Source organism: Dromiciops gliroides, chromosome 1 (genome assembly GCF_019393635.1).
Source record: "Dromiciops gliroides isolate mDroGli1 chromosome 1, mDroGli1.pri, whole genome shotgun sequence".
In the NCBI taxonomy this organism is placed as follows: Eukaryota; Metazoa; Chordata; class Mammalia; order Microbiotheria; family Microbiotheriidae; genus Dromiciops; species Dromiciops gliroides.
This window is the reverse complement of record NC_057861.1, coordinates 42,838,904-42,859,516: the sequence shown is the minus strand read 5'-3', so window position 1 is coordinate 42,859,516 and position 20,613 is coordinate 42,838,904. Positions and strand designations below refer to the sequence as shown.

General features: G+C 41.3%; 1 protein-coding gene across 5 annotated transcripts in view; it reads right to left on the bottom strand.

The window, feature by feature from the left end:
• Positions 1-401: 401 nt before the first annotated feature.
• The window catches only part of PUS1 (pseudouridine synthase 1), a 30,380-nt gene continuing 10,168 nt past the window's right edge, over positions 402-20,613 (bottom strand). For all 5 annotated transcript variants that reach the window (XM_043975204.1, XM_043975208.1, XM_043975207.1 and 2 more), the window contains 3 exons: positions 18,424-18,526; positions 13,563-14,260; positions 402-769 (listed from right to left, as the gene is read on the bottom strand). In XM_043975204.1, coding sequence (XP_043831139.1) covers positions 719-769; positions 13,563-14,260; positions 18,424-18,526 — 852 coding nt within the window. In that variant the 3' untranslated portion in view covers positions 402-718. The remainder of the gene's footprint in view (positions 770-13,562; positions 14,261-18,423; positions 18,527-20,613) is intronic.

The following is a 20,613-nucleotide window of genomic DNA, read 5'->3' as shown; positions in this document are numbered from 1 at the left end:
AAACACACACACGGGGTGGCTAGGTGGCGCAGTGGATAAAGCACCAGCCCTGTATTCAGGAGTTCCTGAGTTCAAATCCGGCCTCAGACACTTGACACTTACTAGCTGTGTGACCCTGGGCAAGTCACTTAACCCCATTGCCCCGTAAACCCCCCCCCACACACACACACCCATTTTCCCTTCCCAGTGTTCTAGAAGTAAACAACATTAAAAGAATGGACTAAGGGGGCAGCTAGGTGGCGAAGTGGATAGAGCACCAGCCCTGGAGTCAGGAGGACCTGAGTTCAAATCCGGCCTCAGACACTTAACACTTACTAGCTGTGTGACCCTGGGCAAGTCACTTAGCCCCAATTGCCTCACTTAAAAAAAAAAAAGATAAGTTTAAAAAAAAAAGAATGGACTAAGAGCAGACTAGAGTCAGTTTATTTTGTGATCCCAACATAGAAGGCTACCATACTTTGGGATCCTGAAGTCAAAGAACAAAATCAGTCCCTTATTTTAAGCACAGAATTTTCAAGTATTTCTGGCCCTGACATCCTCTATGCCAAGAGCCATGATCCCGAGATTTCCATCTTCCCAGCTCCTTTCCATCATCAGCAGTTGGTCACAATAAGCTGGGGATGTGTGTGTGTATATGTCTGCTACTGAGGGATCTGCAAAGGCCCCCTTGGTGAGATATGGAAACGGCACAGCTCTGCTCCCCTGGTGATTTGTGTCCTCAATCTGAGTCATCCCCGCCTCTGTCACTGCCTTTAAGGCTACCGGCAGCCTAGCAAAAAAGAGAAAAATTTTTGATAAGTCAACTAAAGAAGAAAAACATGAGCGGTGAGCACTCCTGTTTGTCCCCTGGCAAACAGAAACCATGTCCTCTTTTCCACACTTGAGATAAGACACCAAACGAGCATCATCCAAGTGAGGCAGGTTCAGAGAACCATGTTATCTCAAATCTGAAGGAGACCTCAGCGGTCATCCTGCTTGATCCACCCACACCCAAGTAAGAATCCCTTCTACAACATTTGCCAGCAAGTGATCACCTAGCCCCTGTCAAAAGACATCTAATGGGGGCAGCTAGGTGGCGCAGTGGATAGAGCACCGGCCCTGGAGTCAGGAGTACCTGAGTTCAAATCCGGCCTCAGACACTTAACATTTACTAACTGTATGACCCTGGGCAAGTCACTTAATCCCAATTGCCTCACTAAAAAAAAAAAAAAAAAAAGGGAAAAAAAAACCATCTAATGATGAAGAAGTCACCCCCATCCCACCCCTGGCAGCCCACAGTCTACTCCACTTGTGGACAGCTGGTTACTCTGAAGAAGCCCTTCTGACCTCAACTCCCAAAATCTGCCTTTGTGGCTCCTGGTCCTGCCTTCTGGGGACACACAGAACATTCTTATTTTTGTCAAGTTTTTTAAAATTCCAAACACCAAATGAAACAGAACAGAATGTGAGGTTGGTACATGAAACTGTGAATCTATTATGCACAGCTTGGTTTCCTGTCTAAGCATATGACCAGCCATGTTACTTGCAAAGTTGTCCTGCTTGTCTGGGTTCCCTTCTGTTCTCTTCTTTAAAAAAAAAAAGTGCTTAAAGGAATCTCTTTTTAAAAAAAAACAAAAACCCTGTATCTCTAAACTCACGCTCCCTCCACCCTATGTTGTAAAATTTAAAAAGGAAGGAAGGGAAGGAGGGAGGGAGGGAGGGACGGAGATAGGGAGGGAGAAAGAAAGAGAAAGAGAGAGAGAGAGAGAGAGAGAGAAAGAGAGAGAGAGAGAAAGAGAGAGAGAGAGAGAGAGAGAGAGAGAGAGAGAGAGAGAGAGAGAGAGAGAGAGAAAAGAAAACCAAAAATGTAGAGACAAGTAAAACAAATCCCCACACTGGTTGTGTCTGAAAATATGCATCTCATTCAAGCAAACCAAGTTTACACATGTGTAAATACTTGAAAACCACATACAATGTCTTTCCTAAGTCTTCTCCTCTCCATAGTAACATGATAACATCTCTTCTACTGATCCTTACCTGGGATGGCATAAAAACAACAACAACCATAAAAATCACTACTAGCATTTTTCCAACACTTTTAAGGTTTTAAAAGGTGAGAGTAGTCCAAAGACAACCAGAGTCCAGACCAGAGTCCAGTTTTCCTGATGACTTCTCAACACTCAAGATGACAAGATTTTAAAGACTTTAAATGAACAGTTTTGTATTTTCCTTCTGTTATTATATACACCATGCATGTATGTATTCTCTGCAGAGGCCCTCCCTCTGTAGACATTGTCATAGTGTAGGTTCGTGAGGATCTGCCCCTCTGGACAAAATTTCCCCTTTTTTCCCTTTCCTATATTGTTATTAACACATTGTTGGTGAGCATAGGGTATTATTTTCTGTTATTTTTACTGTTTCATCAGGAAACACTCCATGCTCCTTAACAAAAACATAAGGGGGAGATATAGAGAACTCAGAGGGCCAGATAAGAAGCCAGGTAGTCTCACTATCTTGTGACCATAGGGCCCCAGTCCAACTCTGGAACAAAACAAGCAACATAGTTGCTACATCAGTATGGTAAAAGAACAGCTAGCATAGGCTTGTGCAGATAACGTCTGGAACTGGGAGAAATTCCCACAGGCAGGACCCAGGCTCATAGTCCAAACAGAAAGCCTGGGGGGGTGTGAATAAGAAACTTAGTGTAACAAAGTTATAGTTTCACATGGCTAGCAGCTACAGTTTTGGAGGATAAAAGAGCACCTCTCTAGGAGCTAGTAGAACACTCTAATCATGGGATAGATAGGCCCACACTGGTTGTGGAGCAGGCTGCTGCCAATAAAATATGCCTTCTTGCCTGTAAGATTTGTCCCTGAGTCTTTCTCTCTCGTCTCCGGATACTAGAGGAATCACAAATGGTGCCCAGTGTGGGACGTAGGCAACAATAAAAGAGGAGCCTGGATGGACCTGTTCCGTGTTGTCAGGATCCACAAGGAGACCCCCGGAGGGCGGACGCGCCGGCCAGGAAGGTAAGTCCTGGGGAGTGAGGGGAGCACATTTCGCCCAACGAGGAGTTGTAGTTTTAGCTTCATTGCGGCCCCATAGTAGAGAGATACAAGATGAGACAACAAATTAACAAGAGGATTAAGGACAGCAATAAGGATGTTCAAACCCTCCAACTGACAGCAAAAGGATTGAGACCCCCTGGAATAAAAGACCAGTCCTGGGGTGTGCACCCAATGGTAAGTGGAAAGGGGGAAAAGCCTAAAAGAGCCACTACGGCTGGCGGGGCTATTTTCTATTTTCAGTTTGTGGTATTTGGTTTTCACTCTCGGCTGAAAGAGTTGCCGTAAGCCTAGACTAACAAAAAAAACAAAACAACAACAACAAAAAAATGGGACAGGGCTCAATGATATGACTGAGGGATCAAGTTCTTTTAATATTATAAGATTATCCAGGCATAGGCATAGCTCACAAACCTGTGCTTGCCCCCTCTATGAATTTCCAGATGTTTTTCTGTGATCTCCAGCCATAGCTTAACGTGGGAAATTGCCCCTGCTTTGACTGAGAGTGAGAAGTGAAGGAGGATACCCTGCTGGGATCGTGGCCAGGTCCCTTCTAGGCATATCTCACTCATTTACTGCTTAAGGTTCCCAGGAACTAGCCATTTCTGGGGACTATGAACAATTCCAGGAGTAGTCCTGGGGGGTTGGCTCCCCCTCAGGAGTATGTCCTGAAAGACTAAATGTCTATCCCAACTTCTCTGGCAGGGATCCTACATGAACTCACTTGGTGTCAGTCATAGAATTAGCCCATCATACTAGCCATTTTTGTTTAAGCCCTATGTAAGTTAAGTAAAGCCCTGACCTCTTTGGAGTCTCACCCGTGGAGAAGATGTTCTGCCTGGGATATTTCCATTCGGGACTCTGGGAGGCTGCACCGGGACCCCCAGCCAATGGACCTAGGAGTTGGTGCTTCCCTGATTTGGTAATGTATTTTCCCTTTAAATATCTACATAGTGGTCGCTTTTGCTTTAATAGTTACATTGTTAAGCTGCTTACTTTTTTGCTGCTGCAAAACTAATATCTCTTTTCCTGTACTATAATATTAATTAAATCTAATTTTCTTCACCTGGTGTTGGAGTGTCATTTTTGTAGGAGCAAATCCGACAAATAGGATTCACTGTACAAAATGCCTCTGTTTAGGAAATATGCTGAAAAGGGAAAAGAAATGATTGGAGTTTGTAGAAAACTTTTGACGGTGTATAGGATAGTTTGTGAGGACAGGAATAAGAAGATAAAAGAAAAAGCAAATTTGGAAAAAGAGTTCGTTGAATTACAGGGAAGATTATTTATGTTACTATGTCAGAATTTTATACTTGGAGATCAAGCTCGGAATTATCAGAGTATAGCTGAGAAAGCTGCTGTTAGAGTGGCTCAGTATTGAACATAAGAAAAAAAAGAGGAAAAGTGATGGGACATGGAGGATGGCTGTTGATTATAGACAGTTAAACAAGGTAACTTCTCCACTTTATGCAGGTGTCCCGGATACAGTGACTTTAATAGAGACTATTCAAGCTTACCTTGGGCAGTAGTATGCAGTTATAGATCTTACAAATGCCTTTTTTAGAATACCAATAGATTCTAGTCAGTGGGACCAGTTTACCTTTACTTGGCAAGGGAGATACGACTTCCTCACGGATATTTGCATAAACCTACTATTTGTCATAGAACTGTGGCTGAATACTTGGATGAATTAAAACTTTCTGGAGGGGGCGGCTAGGTGGCGCAGTGGATAAAGCACCGGCCCTGGATTCAGGAGGACCTGAGTTCAAGTCCGGCCTCAGACACTTAACACTTACTAGCTGTGTGACCCTGGGCAAGTCACTTAACCCCAATTGCCTCACTAAAAAAAAAAAAACAAAAAAAAAAACTTTCTGGAGTACAAACTATTCATTTATATTGATGACATTATGGTTCGGGGAGAGAACAAGGAAACAGAGGAAATGGTGCTACACACTTTAATTGATCTCATGAAGGAGAAGGGCTGGGAGATGAATCCTGCTAAAATTTTTAGGGGTTATGTGGAATGCAGGCCATAGAGAAATCTTACCAATAACTAAACAGAAAATAGCTGACTTTGCTCCCCCTACCTCTAAACAAGAAATACAGAAATTTATTGGACTTTTTGGATACTAGAGGAACCACATTCCTCATTAGGGACAAATTCTACATCCTCTTTATAAAGTAATTGGAAAGATATATGGGATTGGGTTCAATTCACTAATGTCTTGGTTTTTCATGTAGATGCCCATTGGATGTGAATTCAGTGGAAGGTGAGTATAACACCCATGTGGATGGAATGACCAAAATAGGGGTAACCCAAATTGAGTCTGGGGTTTCCCCTGACGACACTGAGGAACTTTTATCATTGGCAAAGATGACTCCTAACTTACAAATAAGAGCAAGCACTGCTATTAAGCAGGTTCAAATGGTGGAGGTATAATTGATAGTGATTATAGAGGAAAAATTATGGTTAGTTATATTGGAGATTACAAATTATATACTGTACCATTCGCACAAACCTTCCTTTGGGAATGACAGTTTCTTTTTATAGTTTCCTAGTTGCTGTTACAGATTGCTTACTCCTGGACCCCCTGGTATCCCATTGCTAAAGGGAGAAGTTCACTTTGGATGGAGAGACTCCACTCAAAACTGTACCCAATGGGGCAGCTAGATGGCGCAGTGGATAGAGCACCGGCCCTGGATTCAGGAGGACCTGAGTTCAAATCCGGCCTCAGACACTTAACACTTACTAGCTGTGTGACCCTGGGCAAGTCACTTAACCCCAATTGCCTTACTAAACGCCCCCCCCCCAAAAAAAAACCTGTACCCAAGATAATTATGCTTGTCTTGCAAATCGAATCTGCCTTTGGGGTAATTTCTCTGGGGATTGACAAGCAGCCACCTAGAAGGGGAGTCCCAATATGGATGACATTTTTTAAAGGGAAACATGACACAAATAATATTTAATACTTTTGTAAACATGACTTGTTGTTTATATAATCAGTCCCTCTTGCTCCCACCTAAACCGTGGACTGCCTCACAAATGAACAGTATGCCAAGACTTTGGATTATAGAAGAACCAATATTACAATACCTCTTGATAAGGAAATTAAAACTATCTTATATATTAATAGCGCACCAATTGTGGGGAGAAGGCCACTTATGGACTGACTATCTTAGAATTTTGTGCCTGACTAAGACAGGAAGAAATATGTATAAACCTTCCATAGTAAAAGTACCCTCCAGTTGTGTTAATGTTACTGAGCAAATTCTGAAATTTGTATTATATTACAACATTAGTTTTCCAGTAATGAAAACTTGTAATCTAAGAAAAAGAACGTGGTATGATACTTAACTCGGTGGAGCAGGAACTGGTTTGGGCTTAATTAATTCAGTAGATCTTGAGTTCCTTTCCAGCAGACTGCACAGTGCTGGACAGGATGTGTTTCAAGCTTTGACTCTTAATACACAATGGCTGCCCACAATGATCCTGCCTCACCAACATACTTTGAACTATCAAAAGGAAAATGCTCAAAAATTGTTAATATTAGGTGACTCAACAATGTGGAATATAATGTTTAAAGCCTATTTAACTAATAGATCATTAGGTATCAAAAGCTGTACTTAGTGCCTATTGCGATAGTCAATATTGTATTGGAACGGGCAGCTATAGGTGGCACAGTGGATAGAGCACTGGCCCTAGATTCAGAAGGACCTGAGTTCAAATACAGCCTCAGACCCTTGACACTTAACTAGCTGTGTGACCCTGGGCAAGTCACTTAACCCCAATTGCCTCACCAAAAAAAATATATATATATATTGTATTGGAACTTTAACTCACTCATACCACTAAGAGCACATGGTTCTGCTTTCTGGCCTACCTCAACTTCCCCCACCCCTTCCCTTTTCCCTTACTTCACCCTTGTTCTTTAAAGCCATTCCTTTTTGTTTGTTTGTTTTTGCAAAGCATTGAAAAGGCCTGGAATTCACCACATACTTAAGAGTACTTAGCATACCTTTTGCTTTTTGTTTTTGTTTTATTTTTTGCTTTTGTTTCTTTTGCTTTTTTTTTTTTTTTTGCAATTGGGGTTAAGTGATTTGCCCAGGGTCACACAGCTAGTTTTAAGTGTCTGAGGCTGGATTTGAACTCAGATCCTCCTGAATCCAGGGCCAGTGCTCTATCCACTGCACCACCTAGCTGCCCCACTTTTGCTTTCTTTTTAACTCAATTTTGTAAACTGAATGAATTTCAAAGACGTTTCTAGTATATATCATTCAGCTCTGATGACTTAAAAAACCTATTACTTTGACTGGGCTAAGGATACAGGTGGGGCCATTGGGCCTCAGAAGCTGAAGGTATCATAATTTTTTTTTGAAAGAACCATGGTGGGACAGCTGGTGGCGAAGTGGATACAGCACCCGCCCTGGAATTAGGAGGACCTGAGTTCAAAGCTGGCCTCAGACACTTGATACTAGCTGTGTGACCATGGGCAAGTCACTTAACCCTCACTGCCCTACAAAACAAACAAACAAAAAACCAAACAATACAGGAAAGGGAGAAAACCACGGGTTTAATGAGTTTGTTTATAGGATTATGTTTAAAAAAAAAAAAGGGGTTATTGAACCATACTTTGTATAGCAACCAATGAACATATTGAGTCTTGTTGATTGAGGTTTTATTTCTTGTTGATAAATTGATTATCACTTCAAGTATTTGTTATTGTCATACTAGATAAAGAATTCATGTACAAGGTGATGTGGTTTACTTGCTCAAAGAAGATTATGTAACAATGTTTAATGTTATCAGCCATTTACATTCATTTATCATGTATATGTCATTGTGACTATGTGTACTCTGGGTATGGTTTTGAATTATTGTATGTATTACAAATATATCCTGAGTTATGCAGCATAACATGCATTTTTACCATAGTATTGTCTTTGGTGAAATTAACATGAGATTTGTGAATTATGGAAACATCATTTCAGAGACTAATTGCTCTTACAATGAGCTTGATGGAGATGGTTCAACTCCACAATGCAGGCCCTAGAGAGAATATATGTACAACAGGAAGAGAGACAGATACATGTAAGATGCCCTGATGGAGGCTGAGAGAACACCCAAATACATTCGGGAAGTCCATAGTTTGCTTATGATGGCAACTATATAGACCACAATTACTGGACACGGTCCAGTTTCTTCTTCTCTCCCTCCAAAAAATGGCCTGGTGTCATGGAAGCTCTAACACATTCACCTGGTTTAACTTAACTTGTTTTCTTTTTCCTTCATTCAGTCTGATGGCATGGTCAGAATCCATCCACCTGGAGCCTAGCACAATTACTGGATGTCTTGGGACCACGAGATGTGGTATGGTAACCTTTCCATAACATTTTCAGGTGTCATCACGGACACATTACTAAATTTGGCCTTGGTCCAGACACATGGTGGTAAGAAATGTTATAGATTGCTGTTGTTGTTTTTTTTCTATTTTGAGGTTTTGCATCACTGCTCTGATTTTTTCTCTTGTAACAGGATTAATACAGAAATAGGATTAATGTTATTATGTGTGTGTGTATATGTATATGTATATGTATATGTATATGTATATGTGTGTATATATATGTATATATATGTATATATATGTGTGTGTGTATATATATATATATATATGTATGTATATATATATATATATCAGATTACCAGCTGTCTAGGGGAGGGGGGAGGGAGGGGAGGGAGGGAGAAAAATCTGAAATTGTAAAGCTTGTATAAACAAAAGTTGAGAACTATCTTTACATGTAACAGAAAAAAAAATACCTTATATGTAAAAAAAATTTTTTAAATTAAAATATAAAAAAAAAAGAAATGTTATAGATTGTATAATTGCCTCAATTCTGTATTGTGTATGGGTATAAGTATCCTCCAAAAGGGGGGAATGTAATATGCTGTGTATATCGTTTAAATATGAGTTATATTTTGAAGAACTCTCACTGTTTAATTTGATCATTGACAATGCTATACTCAGGATTAGTGAAAATCCAGCAGTTCAACAGCTAAAGAAGTAAGAGAGTCCAGAGACAACCAGAGTCCAGACCAGAGTCCAGTTTTCCTGATGACTTCTCAACACTCAAAGATGACAAGATTTTAAAGACTTTAAATGAACAGTTTTGTATTTTCCTTCTGTTATTATATACACCATGCATGTATGTATTCTCTGCAGAGGCCCTCCCTCTGTAGACATTGTCATAGTGTAGGTTCGTGAGGATCTGCCCCTCTGGACAAAATTTCCCCTTTTCTCCCTTTCCTATATTGTTATTAACATATTGTTGGTTAGCATAGGGTTATTTTTACTGTTTCATCAGGAAACACTCCATGCTCCTTAACAAAAACATAAGGGGGAGATGTAGAGAACTCAGAGGGCCAGATAAGAAGCCAGGTAGTCTCACTATCTTGTGACCATAGGGCCCCAGTCCAACTCTGGAACAAAACAAGCAACATAGTTGCTACATCAGTATGGTAAAAGAACAGCTAGCACAGGCTTGTGCAGATAACGTCTGGAACTGGGAGAAATTCCCACAGGCAGGACCCAGGCTCATAGTCCAAACAGAAAGCCTGGGGGGGTGTGAATAAGAAATTTAGTGTAACAAAGTTATAGTTTCACATGGCTAGCAGCTACAGTTTTGGAGGATAAAAGAGCACCTCTCTAGGAGCTAGTAGAACACTCTAATCATGGGATAGATAGGCCCACACTGGTTGTGGAGCAGGCTGCTGCCAATAAAATATGCCTTCTTGCTTGTAAGATTTGTCCCTGAGTCTCTCTCTCTTGTCTCCGGATCTGACCCCATAACATAAAACCTTTTAAAATTGAACATAATCAAAATCATCCATTTTTATCTCCTGTGAACCTCTCTACCTTTCACCTGGTCATGCACTCTTCCCCTATCCATCAATCTGACAGTAGTTTCTTCCAAGCTCCCCTAATTTACTAATATAGTCCCTTATGTCTAAATCATGTACCCATTTTGAGCTTATCCTGGTATACAGCGTGAGATGTTAGTCTATACCTAGTTTCTGCCAGACTATTCTTCAGTGTTCCCACTTTCTGTGAAATAGTGAGGTCTTGCCCCCACAGCTGGGATTTTTTTGCTTATCAAATTTCCTTCTGTACGGTGTGTACCTAATCTTTTCCCTTGGTCTACCACTCCATTTCTTATCCAGTACCAAACTATTTTCATGATGACCACTTGTAATATAGTTTGAGATCTGGTACTGCTAGGCCCTTTTCACATTTTTTTTCATTGATTTCCTTGATATTTTTTCCCTTTTTTCCTCCAGATGAATTTTGTTATTATGTTTCCTAGCTCTATAAAGTAATCCTTTGGTAGTTTGCCTGGTATGGCACTGAATAAGTTAATTAATTTAGGTAGTAAATAAGTAAGTTAATTTAGGTAGTATTGTCATTTTTATTATGTTGGCTCAGCCTATACTATATGAATTTAATGGAAGACAACTGTTCTGTAGAAAATGACAAAAGAGGTTCTCAGAGCAATATAGGAGGACCTATTTGAACTGATGCAAAGTGAAATGATCAGAACCAGGGGGATAATTTCTGCTATAGTAACAAGGCTGTGAAGACAAACAACTCTGTTCTTGTGTTTTATTTTTTCTTGTTTTTTGGAGGCAATTGAGGTTAAGTGACATGCCCAAGGTCACACAGCTAGTAAGTATCTGATGCTGGATTTGAACTCAGGTCCTCCTGACTCTAGGGTCAGTGCTCTATCCACTGCCCCACCTTGCTGCCCGAAGACAAACAACTCTGAAAGACTTATGAACTTTCATGAATACAATAACCAAGGAAGGGTCTGATTCCTGAAGACCCGAGAGGATGCATGATACTCACCTTTTGACAGAGATGTGATGGACTTAGGGTGCAGAAAGAGATATATAATTTTTGAACATTGCCAAGATGGGAATTTGTTTTGTTTAACTATGCACAATTGTTACATGGCCTTTGTTTTTCTTTCTTTCTTTTTTTTTTCATTGGGAGGGAAGTAGTGGTGGGAGGAAAAGATGATAAATCTTGGTAACTGAAAAAAAAAAATTTTTCATCTAAAAAACAAAAAAATCAAGATAGTGATAGGGACAAGACCTCTGAGTTCACTAATAAAAGGAACTCCTAGATGAGGAAACTCCCTAGTGATGCAAGTTAGCACCTTCTGTATAATCTGGAGAGTTGCCTGCGGCAATAAGAGGTGCTGCCTGATCCAGCCCACAACCATACAAAGTTGTGGGTAACAGATTTAGCATAAATGGAAAATAAGGCCAATATGGTAGGGCCCTTTGACAGACAGGTATGCAGTGGTGCACCCACCCATCTGGCCCAAAGTCATAGCTCTCTAATCAGAATTTGCACAGCCCTTAGTTGATATCTTTCTTTGGGTACTTTCACATTTCTACCTTGTATTAGAGATACCTGTTCTCCTGTCCCCTCCCTTTCTTGACCATCAGCTCTGAGATTAGTTCCCAAAGCACACAGCAAGGTGCCTTACACACAGTCAGTGCTTAATAAATCCTTGGGCAAGAAGATAGAGATGGGGCTCCAAGGTCTTTGAGTGAAATGTCTTCATTTTGCAGATGAAGAAACTGTAGGCTAGAAGTGATATGATTTGCCCAAGGTCACACAGAAACATAGCGCATAGTAGGCTCTTAATAAATGTTAACTGGTTGATTGGGGCAGAGCCAGAATTCCTAATTTCAAATCCAGTTCTCTTTCCCTGAACCACATTGTCTTCCTTAGGTTTGTCAAGGAATGAATACATGAATCAATGAATCAAGAAGCAATATTAAGCACCTACTACATACAGAGGCAGCTAGGTGGCTCAGTGGATAGAGCACTGGCCCTGGATTCAGGAGGACCTGAGTTCAAATCTGACCTCAGACACTTGATACTTACTAGCTGTGTGACCCTGGGCAAGTCACTTAACCCCAATTGCCTCAAAAATTTTAAAAAAGATCATTAGAAAGACCTGAGTTTCAATTCTACCCTCAGACACTTACTAGCTCTGTGACCGTGGGCAAATCACTTGACCACTGTCTGAGCCCCCAGTTGTAAAATGGTGATAAATAATAGCACACACCTCACAGGGTTATTGTGAGGGTCAAATGAGGTAATATTTGTGTAGCACTTAGCACAGTTCCTGGTATACAGTAAGTATTTAATAAACACTTATTTCATTCCATATACCCGCCATGAGGGCTGCAAAGACAAAAGCAAAGCAGTCCTTGCCCTTGAGGAGTTTACATGGGGCTGGGCTAGGGCAGAGGTGCCTACAAAGTGTTCATCAAAAAGGATTTCTTGTAGAAGACTTGAAGGGTACTCGATATTTCAAGGCACAGAGTTAAAAAGGGAGAACATTCGAGGCATGGGGCACAGCCTGTGCAAAGACATGAAAATAAAAGGAAAGTTAAGGATGGGGAATAGCAAGCAGGTCAAATAGGTGAAGGGTGTGAGAAATTAATATTTTTCTCTTGTTTTTTGTTTGTTTGTTTTTATGCATTTAGTAATTTATTTATTTAGTTTTTTGTTTTGTTTTGTTTTTTTGTTTTTGCAGAGCAATGAGGGTTAAGTGACTTGGCCAGGGTCACACAGCTAGTTAAGTGTCAAGTGTCTGAGGCTGGATTTGAACTCAGGTCCTCCTGAATCCAGGGCCAGTGCTTTATCCACTGCGCCACCTAGCTGCCCCCTCTCTCTTGTTTTTAATAACCAATTACTCTATCAGGACCAAGGTTTTTCTCCTTTTCTATTTTGTCACCCAGAAATCAACTAGTGTGGGAAGTCTGATTTACCTAGGCCAAGATCTTAACAGCCAGTACAAGAAATTCCAAGTCTGGGCTAATGGGTATGTTCCTGCTTGTTGTGTTTACTCAGACAGGTCGGGGAAACGTGGATTCTCCCTTTTGTCTTAACAAGTGATACGGACATTGATGTCTCCATTAACCAAGATTTGGGTGACACAGGTCAGGCAGTCCAAGACCCTCATTTTACTATATAGCCCACCTCCCATGATCATTTTCATTCATTTGTTGACCAATCGCAGTTGATTTTCAGCCTCAGGTAAATTCCTTTTTCAAAAGACTTTACAAACATTGAAGGTTCAAGAAGTTTGGTCCCTTGGGCAACTGAGAAGACAATGAGCCTGTTTTGGTTGACGGCTTTCTAGAGATATTCTATAAAACTGATCTTAATTTACTCAGAAACTCGGCCTCTCAGAATTTTTTAATCGTCACAAGGGGTATAATGTATAATCAGTTTGGAAAGACAGGCTGTGGCCAGCATATACAGAGGTTTAAGTGCCCAACAGGAATCTGTAGGCAATAGGCAGTTGCAGAAGCTTCTTGTAAAATCCTCTAGGGTGGGGACTGCTTTGCTTTTGCCCTCATGGCTGGTACATGGAATGAAATAAACATTTATTAAGCACCTACTGTATGCGTCCTACCAGGAACTTCCCTGCCCTTCTTACCTTAGCATCAGTAGAGTTGGCCTTGGCCTCCGGAGAGCCAGCATCGAAGTCGTGGTTTGGAAGAGTGTTTAGCCAGTTTGTCATGGAGTGCTCCTCCATCTCCGTCTTGATGATGGTGGGGTAGATATACTGCTCTTTGAACACGGTCATCTTCTCCTCTTCTTCCACCCAGTCCAGGGGTTCATGCAGCCCGTCGTTGCCGAAGCGCCGATTGTATTGTTCAAAATGGACCCTCTCCAGGACAAGCCCGAGCCCCGGCGCTTTGGGGATGTCAATCTTCTCCTCTCCCCAGCTGCGCTCCATCACAGCCTCGGACACGTAGCCTTTCATGATAGCGATCACCAAGCCGATCATCTTCCGGATCTGGTGCATCATAAAACTCTGGCCTTTGACCTTGATCACAGCCAACTCCAGGCCCTCCCTCACAAAGGGCACCTCGCAGTGCATCTCCATGATGTAGCGCCTGGCACTTGGCTCCCGGGGGCCCTTCTGAGAGGTAAAGTTGTGGAAGTTGTGGGTCCCCTTGTAGCTGGCCAGGAGCTGGTTGACCTTGGCCAGGGTCTCCGGGCTCAGCCTGTACTCCTTGTCTTGGATGTCATGGTCCTTGTGGGCAAAGGCAAATGTTGGCAGCATGTAGAAATAGGTCCTGGCGTCACATCTGTTCTTCGAATTAAAGCTCCCGGTGACCCGCTTCAGACCTGAGGAGGAATAATGGGGACGAGGGAGAAGAAACACTGAAATCCTATAAACTGCAGCAAGCCGAGGAGCGCGGACTAAGAGCTGGGGCCGCTTGCCCTCCTCTCTAAGCCCTTTGTACTGGCTGTACACCATGCCTGGAATGTACTAAGGCAGAATCTCTCTCTTCCTTTGAGATGAGTTTTAGACCCTCTCTGCTGCAGGAAGCCTTTCCCGATCCCCCACAAACTATCTTGTACCAAACTACTTTGTATGTGGGTATATCTATTTACTAATTTTATATTGGTGCTATTTGTCATTTTGCACGTGCTTCTCTCCCCTAATTAGAATGTAATCTCATGGAGAACAGGGCTTGTTTCATTCTTTATGGTCGTATATCCAGTGCCTGGCATCTAGCAGGTGCGTAATAAATGCTTGTTGACTGACTGTCTTTAGAAATCATGCAGTCACAGAGGTAGCTGGTAGCAGAGTGGACAGAGGGCTGGGCCTGGCATCAGGAAGACCTGAATTCAAATCCAGCCTCAGATGCTTATTAGCTGTGTATCCCTGGGCAAGGCACTTAAATGACGTTTGCCTTCGGTTTCATCATCTGTAAAATGTGTTGCTGTGAGGATTAAATGAGATAATATTCATAAAGCACTTAGCACAGTGCCTAGAACAAAGAAGGTACTCGATAAATATTGGTTATTATTCATAGTAGTCTAGATCCAAGACTGCAAGGGGCCTCAGAAGCCACCTAATCCAGTCCCCTTCATTTTATAGACAAGGAAGCTGAGGCCAAGGCTAGGTGAATAATTTACCTTAAGTCACACAGATGGTGCCTGGCAGAGCCAGGCTTCAAAACTAGATCTCCTGAGTTAAAATCAAGTATACTGGGGCAGCTAGGTGGCATAGTGCTTTTATAAAGCACTGGCCCTGGAGTCAGGAGAACCTGAATTCAAATCTGGCCTCAGACACTTGATACTTACTAGCTGTGTGACCCTGAGCAAGTCACTTAACCCCAATTGCCTCACCAAAAAAACCCCAAAACCCCAAAAACCAACAAAAACAACAAAAATCGAGTATACTGTTCACTGAGATCATGTTGCTCCCTCAATCAAAAATTCAAAGAACGCATATATTAAGCATCTTCCATGTGCAAAAGGCAGCATGGGGAAGAGCAGAGGTTCTCAAAGTGTACTCTGAGGACACCTAATGGTCCCTGAGACCCTTTCAGGGGTCCTCAAGGTCCAAACTATTTTCATAATAACATTAAAATGTTATTGGCCGGGGCAGCTAGATGGCGCAGTGGATAGAGCCTCACCAAAAAAAAAAAAGACGTTATTGGCCTATAAAAGATTCGCCCCCCCCCCCCCACCTACACACCTGAGTGAGGCCAGATTTTCTTCATATACTTCAACTAAAGACAACAGATCATGACAGAGTGAATATAGAAACAGAGAGAATTCAGCTGTCTTCTATTAGGCCAGACATTAGAGAGATTTGCAAGAATATGTAAAATAATGCCATTCTTTTCAGTTCCTTTTTTGGGGGGGTGTGAAATTGTTTTCCCTAAGAAATATTATTTATGTTAACATGTAATGGGTTTATCATCTTTAAATGAATAAATATATATTAAGCTTTTATAATTTAAAAAATTTTTAATATGGACAAAAGCTCTATGGGGTCCTCAAAAAAATTTAAGAAGGTAGGGGGCAGCTATGTGGCACAGTGGATAAAGCACTGGCTCTGGATTCAGGAGGACCTGAGTTCAAATCTGGCCTCAGACACTTGACACTTAGTAGGTGTGTGACCCATGCAAGTCACTTAACCCTCATTGCCCCACAAAAATAAAACAAGACAAAAACAAAAAAACAAACAAAAATTTAAGAAGATAAAGGGGTCCTGAGACCAAAAATTTTGAAAATGGCTGGCACAGAGGACACAGCACTTACTTTATAGGAGTGAATGCCCTCACGTATGAGCTGTGTGGCTCTCCCAAATGACTTCCCTTCTCTGAACCTCAGTTTACTCATCTGTACAAATGGGGTTAGAGTAGATCCTATAAACTCTCTGAACTTCCAAGGGGTGAGGGTTCACCTTGCTGGAGAGAGATCCAATCCCACGAGTTCCCCATGCTGATAAGTCAGTGTATGCTGTATACATCATGCAAAAAATTTTTTTTCTAAGATGTCATATTCCCTGCCCTCAAAGAATCTGCACTCTACTGGGCAGGAAGAGACACAGAGATAATTAAATACAAAACAGAGTGTGACTGAAGCAAGGAAATCCCCAGAGTTCTATAGGGAAGGGAATAAACATTTATGTAGCTCCTAGTTTGGGCCAGACACTGGGCTCAGCTCCTTATAATTACTATCTTATTGGTGCTTCCCAACAATCCCTGGAGGGAGGTATTATTATCATCCCCATTTTACAGATGAGGAAACGGAGACAGAGGTGAAGTGAATTTCCCAGGGTCACATTGCTAGGAAGTATCTGATGCTGAATTTGAATTCAGGTCAAGTTTCAGATACTTCCTAAGCTGTGTTATCCTGGGCAGGTCACTTTACCCTGTGTGCCTCAGTTTCCTCATCTGTGAAATGAGCTGAAGAAGGAAATGGTAAAACACTCCAGTATCTTTGCCAAGAAAACCCAAAATGGGGTCATAGGGTGTCAGACACGACCCAACAACAACTTCCTAACTCTAGGCTCTAGCTCTCTGTACACAGATTGATTGTGATGGTTGTTTTTTTCCTATTTACATCTTTATAGATATCATGTATATTGTTATACTAGCTCTGCTCACTTCCCTCTGCATCAGTTCATGAAAATCTTTCCATTCGTCTCTGAATTCAGCACTTTGGTCAAGTATTCTTACATAATTTTCTTCTCATGTAATTCAATAAATTATGCAATCACAATGATCTTCCATGACATGCATGTACTACAATGGATCTAGCCATTCCCCTAATCAATGGGCTTTGTTTCCAATCAATTTTCTTCTCCCACCAAAAAGTGCTGCTACAAACATTTTGGTGTGACTAGAACCTTCCTTGTCAATGACCTCCCTGAGGCTCTGCCTAGCAGAGGACTCTCTGGATCAAGATGTTTTGTTAGACAGCTTTATTTGCATAATTTCCAATTACAGCAACACTTTCTGTAACAGCAAACATCTTGAAATAAAGTAGATGCCAAGTGATTGGGAAACATCAAGAAATACTGATAGCCATGTATATAAGAAGAGTTATATGAACGGATACAAAGGGAAATTATGAGAACCAGGAAACTTGAATAATGGGTACAACAATATAAATGACTAGAACAACTAAGACTAAAAAAACCTTGAACTGAATGCTGGGTAATTATAAGGATAAAGAAGAATAGAAGAGGGGCAGCTAGGTGGTGCAGTGGATCAAGCACTGGCCCTGGATTCTGGAGGACCTGAGTTCAAATCCGGCTTTGGACACTTGACACTTACTAGCTGTGTGACCCTGGGCAAGTCACTTAACCCCCATTGCCCCGCAAAAAAAGAAGAAGAAGAAGAAGAAGAGAAGCGAGAATATAGGAGAGAATGTACCTCTTAGAGGTGGGGACTATGGGTACAGAGAGTTAAATACACTGTGTAACGATTGGAATGATGCCACCTGCTGGAGACTTACTGTAGAAAAGCTCCGCCATGAGGTGAAGGTCTCTGAGGGCAAGACCATGCATCTTTTCTTTGGCATCAGGAAGTGATGTTTGTTTGTGGGAGGAAGAAGGGGGAGCCTGGCGCTCTGATTGGGGCTGACTCACTCTCTTTCCTGAGGACTCCAGTGGAGAAGGGAGCTAGAAATGCTAATAGATAGATGAATGTAGGCCTTTCTCTCTCTCTTTACCAAATTCTTATTCTCCTTAATAAATGCTTAAAAGCCTAACTCTTGCTAAAGCTTATAATTTATTGGCGACCACTCATTAGATATTTTAGACAGACTAGCTAGAATTTTAGCCTTAACAACTGTTAGACTTGGTTAATGTGTCCATTAATTACTGGATTAATTTACTGAATGAGTTAAAAAATGAATATGTGAAGAGGTTGGATTAGATGACCTACCACTTCCAGCACCAATATTATTGAATTATAGCTATAATGATGATCAAAGGTGAATTGTGGGCAACCCAAACTTCTCAGCACCTTCTTGGTTCTTACCTAGGATCCTGATATGAGATGGAAGGTGACTATTAATCTTTTCCAAAATGTTGTCAATGAGCCACACTTTCAGTGATACAATCTGGCCAGCTGCAGACACACCCTAGGAAGGAAATACCTGTTAGAACAGCCAAGGAAAAGGGGGATGGGGGTGTGTGAGGCAACTGGGGTTAAGTGACTTGCCCAGGATCATACAGCTAGTAAGTGTCAAGTGTCTGAGGGGACACACACACACAGGCAAGCAGCTGGAAAAGAAAGTGTTGGAATTTCCAAGTAAAACTGGAATTATGTGAATAAACCCAAGCTGTACGTATTTGGGGGTATGGCAGGGGGGAGATGAACAGAAGTCCACAGAAAGAATTCTATTTCAAAGTGCCTCTGACAAGATGACTGAGTACTCACAGCCAGACTCCTATGTCAAGGGATTGTTCCATCCCTCCCCACTACCTCCCCCTTCCTGAAAAAAAAAAAAGAGAAAGGAAAAATTGGACAAGAATGAAGCCCACAGGTCTGACTCTCTCTTTCTCCAAATTGCTGGTGTGCCCCTATGCCACATATAAGAATGAAATACTTCTACAAAAAGTTTGGAAAAGTGGGATACCTTACTTTAACCCATCTGAATAGTGCTTTTCTTTTTTTATAGGTAAGAAACAGATATAGACTGCAAATCTGCAATTCTTTCAGTCTTCCTAGGGGACTTTCCTGCTATAGAATTTTATCACCCCTTACCTCTTAGGGATGTCTGTCCTGATATTTAGTTGGCCAAGCTAAACTTTAATAGTCCCTAGATTCCTTTATATGTCTGTCCTATTATCTGATCATCCTAAGCCCCATGCCAAGTCCTTTGGAGTTGTCTTGAATCACTGTATTGCTGAGAAGAGCTAAGTCTGTCACAGTTCATCATCACACAGTGTTGCTGTTACTGTGTACAATGTTATTCTGATTCTGCTCACTTCACTCAGCATCAGCCCACTTAAGTCTTTTTAGGTTTTTCTGAAATCTGCCTATTCATCATTTCTTTTAGCACAATAGTATCCCATGATATTCATATACCACAACTTGTTTAGCCATTCCCCAATTGATTGGCATCTCCTTGATTGCCAGTTCTTTGCCACCACAAAGAGAGCTGCTATAAATATTTTTGTACATGTAGGTCCTTTTCCCTTTTTATGATCTCTTTGGGATACAGGTCTAGTAGTTGTATTACTGGTCAAAGGTTATGCACAGCCCCATAACCCTTTGGACAGAGTTCCAAATTACTCTCCAGAATGGTTGGATCAGTTCACAACTCCACCAACAATGCATTAGTGTTCCAATTTTTCCACAACTTCTCCAACATTTATTATTTTCCTTTTTTGTCACATTAGCCAATCTGGTAGGTGTGAAGTGGTAGTTCAGAGTTGTTTTAATTTGCATTTCTCTAATCAATAGTGATTTTGAGCATTTTTCTAATATGGTAATAGATAACTTTGAATACCTCAAATGAAAATGGCCTGTTCAAATCCTTTGCTCCATCTAGCTTCTAACCATCATCCTGACAGTTAATCTAAAAAGCACAAGAGGGTTGGGTGTTTTTTCTTTTGTGTGTGTGTGTGTGAGGCAACTGGGGTTAAGTGACTTGCCCAGGATCACACAGCTAGTAAGTGTCAAGTGTCTGAGGCAGGATTTGAATTCAGATCCTCCTGAATCCAGGGCGGTGCTTTATCTACTGCACCACCTAGCTGCCCCTGTTTTCCTTTTTTTAAAGCTTAATCAGACCAAAGGTACATAAGGCACCTTTTCACATGAGGTGAAAGAAGACATAGTCTGAGCATAGTTTAAAAATTAAGTAAACTTCACCCCACTCACATCCCAGGGCAATTTGACTAAAGGTCAAGCTTGTCTTACCCCTACTCACTAGAGAAACTTGATTAACATAAAAAGGTCAAATCTCATCAATTTAAACTAGCAACCCCCACATTGAGGGGACAGAAGACTTCTCAGTAGCTAGGGAACCTTTGTCTGACAACTTCACAAGTCTAGGCCTGATTAAGGGAGATCCAAATGATGTAATCTCAATTCTGACAAGTCATCAATGCTCAATCAGAAGGCACACCTATGTTGCTTAAGATTTTGCTCTGTCATCTTGCTGTTATTAAAAGACTGATTTTGCTGGAATTATTCCCCCTTCTTCCTCTTTTTATTTTTAAA